General features: G+C 42.1%; 1 protein-coding gene across 2 annotated transcripts; it reads left to right on the top strand.

Annotated features, from left to right (window-relative positions):
• Positions 1–375: 375 nt before the first annotated feature.
• Positions 376–7,851, top strand: LOC310774154 (uncharacterized protein). Of its 2 annotated transcripts, XR_014552583.1 has the most exons (7): positions 376–438; positions 906–968; positions 2,235–2,371; positions 3,356–3,449; positions 3,555–3,709; positions 3,864–3,988; positions 7,631–7,851. XR_014552583.1 is itself a non-coding variant. In XM_083634230.1 (6 exons), the coding sequence occupies exons 2-5, from the start codon at positions 949–951 to the stop codon at positions 3,925–3,927; spliced, it is 333 nt and encodes a 110-aa protein (XP_083490356.1). In that variant the 5' UTR covers positions 395–438; positions 906–948; the 3' UTR covers positions 3,928–3,988; positions 7,631–7,851. The 2 variants fall into 2 exon arrangements, 1 of the variants encoding a protein (XP_083490356.1); XM_083634230.1 differs by lacking the exon at positions 2,235–2,371 and having other exon boundaries at positions 395–438.
• The last annotated feature ends 2,090 nt before the right edge of the window (positions 7,852–9,941 follow it).

Genomic DNA, 9,941 nt, shown 5'->3' with positions numbered 1-9,941 from the left:
AAAATGCTGTTTGCCAACCGCCATTAAACAGAAGAAGAAGAAGAAGGTACTACCCGGGTCCATACTATCAACAGGAAAGACAGATCCTCAACAACAGATTGGAGAGCAATAGTATCAAGCTGGATTTAAAAGCAATATTGCAGTTGAATTCAGGGAATGTGGGATATAGGGATATATTTTCATTTCTAGAAGAAACTGGGCTAAGTAAAAGAATATAGTCAGGATAGTGTAGTGTTTTAGGAAACCATTCTGATCCACACTCCATTTCAGAAGGTGGCGGTAATGCACCATAAGTTGTTTGCCAACCGCCATAATACACTAGAAGAAGAAGAAGAAGAAGGTACTACCCGGAAGTGACCAGGCCAGCACAGCACAACAAGTTTCGTTTGAAATTCGAGCGGGCGTTTCACCGGAGGGTAGCCTGCCGCCCGGGATACGGTAATATTGACAAAACTAGTTGCTTATAATGTATTTGAAACTGTATGTCTTGTATAAGCAGACGGTACCGAAGTATTTTGGTGTACCCCGAAACGCAACATTATGTGTGTTTTTCTATCAGCTAGCATACGTTAGCTAACGCTAAAGCAGATTAGCTTGCATTAGCGCTTATTCTCTAGAGACTGCTTTACACAACGTTACCAGCGTTATTTAACGCTAGGTTAGTCCGTGAGACTGATGTAACGTTAATGTTACGGTAAGTAGTTAAATCGTTTTAGACTTATTTGTGAATTGCATTTACTCAAAGGGTGAACAGTATACAAAACAATGCTAGCTGACGTTAGTGCGGGAGTCAGTCTGCTTAGCTAGCTGCCAGAGACAATCAACTACCAATGGGTTGCAACTACTGTATAACGTTAGCTGCTAACTCAATGCTAAGTTACAACTCTCTCCTGTTCACAATTTAGGCAGTGATGTCAGGAGGATTTTGTCTGTCTTGAAGGGGTGATCATGAAAGGCTACGACAGAAGGTAAGAGAAATAAGGTTACTGTTGTCACTGGGTTCTTTCTCACACACCCTAAAATAGTAAATGGCATGTTACCCTGTCTATTTTGTCATGGTTTATCACAGAACAGAGATTATTTTCTCTCTCTCTCTCTCTCTCTCTCTCTCTCTCTCTCTCTCTCTCTCTCTCTCTCTCTCTCTCTCTCTCTCTATATATATATATATATATATATATATATATATATATATATATATATATATATATATATATATATATATATTGCAGGGGATTCATCCCCAGGGGAGCAGAGTGATAACTGCAAACTCCACACAGAAACTCCTTTTTGATTAACCCACCTGGGCAGTAGGCAGTGAGGACATGGGGACAGTACAAAGACTGCTTCTAAACGGTTGTTTCACGCAAGCAGTATCATTTTAACAGTGCCGGCTAAATTACTGGCTTCACTAGGCGGACTATCATATCTTCGGATCTGCAATCGGAGGTCGGATACGAGTAGGAGAGCTTTTTTAACAGCGTGTTCCACCTATTGAGGATTTGAACGCTGTGTGACGATGACCGCTTTACGAGAATATTATCGGAGTACAGTAGCAGCGTCACGTTATGGGGCTAGGGGACAGTCAGCTTCTTAGTGTATGTAAAATTCTGACACACTGGAATAGTGATAATATTACAAGTGAAATAATAGACTGTAAACTCTCAATTTCGTGGACCCTCTCTTAATGCAAGTGTGTGTGTAGAGAGAGCTATCTCACTCTCTTTCTCCCTGCAGAATCATATTAGCTTCCCCGTGGCCTGGCAGCAAATGCTTTATGGACCGGGGCCCGGTGGGTGGGAACCACTGGTGTAGAGGTAAAAGCACTTGCCTACCACCGCGGAGTCCCAGGTTCAACTCCTGCCAGAGGTACCTCTGGCTTGGTCAGACATTCCTAAAGATTGCCCGTGTCTGCGGGTGGGAAGCCGGTAGGGTATGAGTCCTGGTCGCTGCACTAGCGCCTCATCTGGTTGGCCGGGCCACCTGTTTCGGGGAATGGGCACTGGGGGGAATGGCATGATCCTCCCATGCGCTACGTCCTGCTGGTGAAACCCCTCTGGCTGGCGCAATGACCGTTATAACAGGGAATTGGCCAGGTACATTTGGGGAGAAAATGTGAGAAAAATCCAGAAAAAGAGATTCTCCAGAAGATGCTGACAAAAAAAAGTACACTCATGAGTACTACAGATAGAAAATGAAGTTTTCTGACTGCAATCTTATCTGACTTGGTTGTCCAGCTTAAGGCAGTGTGTCCAGAGGCTGCTCTGTGTGGGCTGCGGCATGCTACCCCCACATTATCTCCTCGGAAAAACTAGTGCTCGACACATCAACTCCATCTGAGACTTCTCGTCCGCAATGGCAGAAATGGTGCCAGGTATGACCAGGATAACTTTATTTTATTCTAATTGATAATTATCCTTGCTTTTCATATATATATATTTTAGGATAAAAACATTGTTTAAGGAAAACAGCAGGGGCCTGGTGCTTGCCTGTGCTTCAGCTTGGCATATACAGCATTGTAGCGATCCTCGGTCTGGAGGTATAAAGCAAGCACATTGGTCCTTGGCCAACAGGATTGTCACTTTGTTCTGATGGTTAACGTTGCTGGGCTTGTAACTAGTGAGAGAGATCGAGGGTTCAAAACCAGCCTCGCCTGTGCTGTTATAGTATATATCATTCTTGGCGACGTGTTCCTGTTTGTGATTACAAGTTAGTCATTTGATGATGGCAAGCATTAAGGCCAGCCCAGGACATGCTCCAGTGAGGCACTGCGAGGTGGAGCTCATTTTTTGACAATTTGACATTTTAATTGTTTAATTTCCATAAATTAGAAACTTCCCCTTATATATAACTTTTTGAATCACTGACATAGCTCTCTCAGATCAAAAGTTATGAATATTTGAATCTGTTATGTCTAAAAGTAAAACGTGCGGGGAAATGGGTTTCAACATTCCACAACATATTTTCTAGAGTGGCATTCCTCCAAAACCATAACAAATACTTTCCCTTGTGTTTTATGAAAATAATTATTCACCATGATGTACTATGGAGATGAAAGTTACTAAATCACTCAAAATCTCAAAATACCTGCTAAACTTGTTTTCAACCTTCTTTGGCTGTGGTGGCCTCCCACAGCTTGAGAAAAGTAATAGGAAAATTGATCGTCTGGCTTCATTGAGTCCCCCCCCCACCCCCAAAAAAAAAAAAAAAAAACATGATAGCAGTTGTAACTTTGAAATTACAGCACAATTGTCCATATATCTTGGTATATCAGTATACAGTATATCCAATTAAAAGCCACTTATGAGTACAGATAGAAAATGAAGTTTTCTGACTGCAATCTGACTTTGTTGTCCAGGTTAAGTGTGTTCAGAGGCTGCCCTGTGCACGCTGCATCGTCACTACCCCCTCATCACTCCATCGCCATCGACAACAGATACAGCTGCCCAGAGGTATGACAGTACAACTGTATTTTATTTAAAAAAAGCTGAGGGACCTGGTGCTTGCATGTGGTTGGAATACAGTATATATAATATCTTCCCGTTTGTGATTCCCAGAGCGGTCATGTCACCTGTCAAGGGCCTGTACCAGCCACCCACCCTCTGCTGGGATACCAGCCATCCACCCGCTGCTCAGCGCTGCCCTGTGTAGAGCATCCTGCCCACTCTCAGCAGACTTCCCCCAAGCAGGGCTTAAATAGGAAGAGACTAAGGTAGAGTCCTGCTCTGGATGTCTGTTTTTCTTTGCACAGATCCCCATGTCTTATCTTAATCATGGAATATTTCAAATGTGATACAGTTGCCATACTCTTCAGGTGCTTCTAAAAGCTGTTGGGAGTAATTGTTGGTGTGGGTGTGTGTTTCTAGATGTGCCCTCTGTGTGTTTGCTCCAACCTCATCTTCACTGAACATCAGATCATCCTCAGTCTGACTGACCTCACTCAGCCTCAACCCAAAGCACACGCCACTAACGGACTCGTCAACATCAGTAGGTGAGTTATCCCTTTTTATATATATTTTTTTCTCATTTCCCCCAATTGTACTTGGCCAATTTCCCTCTGCTGCCCCGCTTGCTGCTCCACCCCCTCTGTCGATCTGGGGAGAGCCGTAGACTGGCACTATGCTTCCTCCGACACATGCACATTTCCCAGCCGCTTTTCACCTGATAGCGGGGAGCTTCAGTGGCTGGATGTAGCACGTGGGAGGATCACACTATTCCCACCAGTCCCCTTCCGCCCCGAACAGGCGCCCTGACCGACTAGAGGAGGCGGTCGTACAGCGACCTCATGCCCTTAATCTGGCTTCCCGCCCGCAGACACAGCCAATCGTGTCTGTATAGACGCGATTGCGTCATCGCAATATGAACATGCGCAATAAACACATTGCAAAGACTGCCTGAAACGCAATGAATAACAAAAGTGGTTTTATTTACATGCGTCATGCATTCGCACTCAGCATCTGATCATTTTGTCTTGTGTTGTAAATCCAGCGCACACCGTCCCCTTGCAACAGTGCACTCCGCCCCTCTGCCAAAGCCCAAACACCAGCACACCAGTGTGTAGTTTCAGCTAGAATTGAATTTCTTTATTCAGTGGGCATAGGCTATGTTTGGGGTCTATGTTACCATTATTAAAGCAGAAAGACATAGGAACTGTATAGCTAATATGCATACCGTAAAATACCAATTATTAGCCCGGGCGTTAATTGACAAAATACGTAGCCAGACCCCGCGTCAATATGGGACCTGCGGCAGTTTGGGACCTGCTTTAATTATTTTTGTACAAAAATATTGCTCAGCAAAGATTGTGAATAGTATGAAATTGTTTATTTAAACCATTTATTTTATTCAGTTGGCTACAGCCCCCCACACGATTGCTTGTCTATGGGGAGAGCCGCGCCTCCCTCTCAGCGCAGCAGAGCATTGCATGCCAGTTCTGGCCTGTACATGAAATCAAATAAAATTTGAGCTGAACTGTGACCTACCGGTATTTACCACTAAACTTTCTCCGCTGAAGGTGAGAGAACATGATCATCATGTGAGCAGATTATTTGTTGCATGCGCTGCCTCCTCCGCTGGCAGGGGAAACATTATAGCCTATCATACTCACATTTCTCAATCAGAGATGTCAGATTTGTAGGCCTACAAAAATCTTCAGAAAATGCCTACACAATTTTCATAACTGTCAGGTGTTGCTGGAAAACGAATTTTTAAAAAGTTCATCACTCACAGAGCCTACCCTCTTCAGTAGCGCACATGTGAAAGTGCCGTGAAATACCAATTAGAAGCTGACTTCTATGCCCGCTGGCAGGGAAACATACCATAGGCACATTTCTCAAAATAATTATTACACCAGAGATGTCGGTTTTAGTGTATAAAAATCTTCAGGAAATGCCTACACAATTTTCAGAATCATCAGATGTTGATGGAAAACGAATTTTGATCAGCAAGTTTCGTGCATGTGTTTTTTTTTCCTCGTTGTTCCTCGTTTCCTCGTTGTTCGTCTTCTTCATCCGATTTTTCTTCTTCGTTGTGTTTGGGAGATGCATTCCACAGGATGTCGCAAAGGTAAAAAGAAAACATTGAAAAAACTAACCGAGCGTCAAATTGGGACCTGCTTTTATGTACAAAATATGTATCCAGACCCCGCTTAAATATGGGACCCGCGGCAATTTGGAAGTCGGCTTCTAATTGGTATTTTACGGTACTTTAATATCTGTTTATTTATCGCAAGTCGTATCGTCATCGCTATATTGAACAATGTTATCGCACATCGCAGATTTTCCTCATATCGTGCAGGCTTACCTGCGACCCTCGTCTTGGTAGGCAGGGAATCTACCGCTACACTACCCGGATGCCCAGTAGGAGGAAATATTAAGCAGGAAGTATATGCTAATTTATTTGTCAGCTCATAGTCATCTAATTCTAGGGCTGGCCCGAATAAAAACATTTGGGCTCCGGATATTCGGTGGTAATCAACAGTGAATATTTGGATACTTGAGATGCAACACGCATCTTGGTCTACTTTCGTTTCGCGTTTCTCCCCCAGACCATGCTGCCACTGGGGGAGAAACGCGTACACACAGTGGTTATCCTATAGAAAATGACTGAAAGATTATCTAAATATATTAGGCTATAAGCTGTGTTGTGTTCTGTGTGCTGTGAACATGACTCTGGAAGGACTTAACTGCAGCCACACGATCCATCAGAAAGGATAGCTTTCTGTTGTTTTGGAATGTCAATGCCATTTAAAAATAAAATAAAAAATGCCTCTAATTTGCGGTGACAAATCTGTCCGTCCAGAAAAAAGATGTGGCCTGTGTGTTTCAGTAGCAGACTACTGTCTCTGCACACCCAGCACCGCCGTTAAGAACTAAAGTAAACACTAGGGATGCACCGATCGATCGGCACCGGAAATGGCCGATTTTCACGTGATCGGGCCCGACTGGTGACCGGCTCCGGTCAGTCCACATAGCCGATTCTCTGCGCCGGTCGGCTTTCCCCTTTTTTTGTTTGGTCAAATACCTGCAGCTGCACGATGCATGCATTCACGTGACGTGCCCGCACCACAAGCAGCCAAAAGGAAACATGCCAGCATGTCATCCTCATTGTGGAAATTGTACAGTTTGTCACACATGCAAGTTGAAAATAAGCCGCGGAGGAGCAGGGTACATTGCCGAGTCCCGCTCGGCTGGAGTCCACTCCGGTCTGAGCGGCTCGCTTCACCTCACCGGCCCCTCTCTCTCCCCAGCCACAGTGCAACACAGCCGGCTTGGCGAAGTGAAGGTAGGCTACTATCCAGCCCTGTGTTACATTCCCTGACCAGCTGCAGTCCACGTCACCGCTGCCTGCTGCAGATCAGCTGCTGCTGCTATCTGTCAGTCAGTCACGTTGTAACGTGGATACAGGAGAGGAGGACTATTTGTTTCGTATTGCGAATAGAACGACAAACATAATAATAAAACACATCAGACCAGTGTGCAAGCTTTACTGTGCGTGATGATTTTTTTTCCGGATGGCGGATTAAAAGAAACTGACTCAGTGTGTAAACTCAACTCAAACTCATTTCCTCATCTACAGCCAAATCCACAACTGTAGAGTGGGCATGGCTTCGAAGGTCTCTGGGCTCCAGACCTATAAGCTATAAACTCCTTGTCCAGGGATAACATTTTGATGTTTATTTATTTTTATTCTATTCGTTTATTTGGCAGGGACATATACAAAAAAAACATTAAACCCCATAGGGGAAGAGATGCTTTGTAACAGATTTAGCCATAGGCTACTTTCCATCTGGAGCCCCTCATGCAAATGATAAGAAATGTGACATGAATCTTAATTTTCTATTAAAGCAAAGTAAAAAAATTAAAAAATAACCCGTCAATTATTGTTCTTGGAAAGAAAATCGGAATCGGCCAAAATTGGTATCGGCAAGTCAGACTATTCGGAAATCGGAATCGGCCAAGAAAATGGCAATCGGTGCATCTCTAGTAAACATGTGTAGTGCCGTTGGTTAGGTTTAGGCAACAAAGCCACATTGTTAAATTTCTACCTCTTCTCTTACAGTTCCTTGACCTATGCGTTCACTATAAAAGCTTGTCTTGCATTAATTTGTCTTTTTCTTTTCTCATCCCCTCAGCCTTGTCGGCGGACAGGTCTTCCGCTCCGGTGCAGAAGGACAGCAGCCTATGGGAGCAGATCACAGCCTGCGTTGTCAGCCAGCGATGCTGGACAGTCCGAAGTTGAGGGTCAGCATGAGGAGAACCCAGACCACAGACCACTTTTTTCAAATGACAATGAGTAAAAATTCTTTTTTTCCCCCTTAATGTGACCAGCCTTTATAATGTGAACAGCTTTGTATGTTCTCTAGCTAGTTCCACAGTCTCCACACATCTGTGACAGTTCACACAACTTTAACACTACAAACATATATACATCAAACACAAGTCAATATACAAGTAATGTGATGATGTCGTTTTTGAGATGTTATGGTAAAAATGAATAAATGAATGAAAAATGTTATTCTGTTGAAAGATGTTTGAATATTCATGTATGATTGTATTAATAGTCCAATTACAATAGGGTAAATTGTCAGTCATCCTAGTGACCACAGTGTCAAGGATCACAGTCAGGGATTTTACCAGAAAACATTTATATAATGTTTTCAACATAATTATTCTTGCAGCGGAATGTTGAAAACGTTCCAGTCCAAAACCTTTTTAAGAACATTTGGGCATAGTATTCTAACAATGTTGTACCTTAACATTTTAAGAAGGTTATCACCAAACATCTTTAAGATGTTTTTAGAGAATTTCATTCTACCTAGAACATTCTGGGAACAAAAATAAGTTATTGTTCAAAATGTTTTAAGAACATTAGGGCATAAAGTTCTAGCAATATTGTCACCAAACATTTTAAGAAGGTTATCAACAAACATTATTAGAATGTTTGTAGAGAATGTTATCCTAAAACATTCTGGGAACTGAAAGAAAACTACCAGCTAAGAACGTTTTTAAGAACATTATGGCATAATGTTCTAGCAATGTTGTCACCAAACATTTTAAGAAGGTTATCAACAAACATTTTTTGAATGTTTGTAGAGAATGTTATCCTAGAACATTCTGGGAACTAAAAGAAAACTACCCGCGGAGAACGTTTTTAAGAACATTATGGCATAATGTGCTAGCAATGTTGTCACCAAACATTTTAAGAAGGTTATCAACAAACATTTTTTGAATGTTTTTAGAGAATGTTATCATAGAACATTCTGGGAACTAAAAGAAAACTACCCGCGGAGAACGTTTTTAAGAACATTATGGCATAATGTGCTAGCAATGTTGTCACCAAACATTTTAAGAAGGTTATCAACAAACATTTTTTGAATGTTTTTAGAGAATGTTATCATAGAACATTCTGGGAACTAAAAGAAAACTTGCCGCGAAAAATATTACAAGAACATTTTGCGTAACCTTCTCAGAACGTTCTTAGAACAAAAAATTTCTAGCTGGGTACACTGGGAGAACAATCAAGGTGTGCGACAAGACATAGCGAGACACGAGTGCAGAAAATTACTTATTAATTAATAATAATTAATATAATTTATTGTCAATTATTAGAGAATGTGAGTGGATTCAAAGTGAACTTACAACAGAGCTCTTTTCCTGCATTTCTTTAGTGTAGGCGTGTTGGATGTGCCTGACCACTCTGGATCTGGGGCCACTCAGGGCTGGTACGTTGTCAGTGATGATGCGCATGGCAATTGTTATCATTCGCTGGCGCAAAGACTCGTATGTCTGAACAGTTCATACAGAAAGTATATACAGTTGCATCATTAACATGACATCAATGACAGTATACAGGTACACATACTGTTTAGGAAACTATATTAATTATGACCTATTATTTCAGGCTGCACCCATCTCACCCACCTGCTGAGAAGGAAGGACGTTTGCTGGTGGAATGTCTACAGCCATCATCGCTGGACCTGCTAGCTGGCTGAAATTCACTCTGTAGCGAGTGCTAAACTGGTTTGCCCATAGCAAGAACTTGTTGCCTTGCAGACTGCTCTGGTGTTTGGCATGAGCATGCATCTGTAATTGTAAATGTTTTAAAAGTATCAGCTTTTTATTTTTGAGGAATTTTTTGTACTTGAAATTAGGGCTGTACGATTTATCGATTTTTAATCGAAATCCCGATTATTTAGTAAGGACAATTTTTAAAATTTTAAATCGAAAAATCGATTTTCAATTTTTTTTTATTTTTTTTTTAGATTTCTTTCTGGTTGGTACTCTGGTATAGTAATTCAATCATGAGAGGCCAGTTGGTAGGATTTAACAAACTTTATTTAGCAATCGGCATGCATGGCAAATACTTTGGCGCATGACTCCATTAGCCAGTGGCGCTGCTCTTGAGGCAAGAGGAGGGCATCTGCGTAGGCTAGGAAATCCCCC

Source organism: Poromitra crassiceps (assembly GCF_964638095.1).
Source record: "Poromitra crassiceps genome assembly, chromosome: 1".
NCBI classification, from domain to species: Eukaryota; Metazoa; Chordata; class Actinopteri; order Beryciformes; family Melamphaidae; genus Poromitra; species Poromitra crassiceps.
Note: the sequence above shows the minus strand (reverse complement) of the source record. Positions and strands in the feature narration are given on the sequence as shown.

What these genes read in the sequence shown, in the direction of transcription:
- LOC310774154 (XM_083634230.1), top strand. Translation starts at nt 949, where the DNA reads ATGAAAGGCTACGACAGAAG. An exon ending in ATGAAAGGCTACGACAGAAG is followed by an intron (nt 969 to 3,355) that starts GTAAGAGAAATA and finishes TTTGTTGTCCAG; the next exon opens with GTTAAGTGTGTTCAGAGGCT. An exon ending in TTAAATAGGAAGAGACTAAG is followed by an intron (nt 3,710 to 3,863) that starts GTAGAGTCCTGC and finishes GTGTGTTTCTAG; the next exon opens with ATGTGCCCTCTGTGTGTTTG.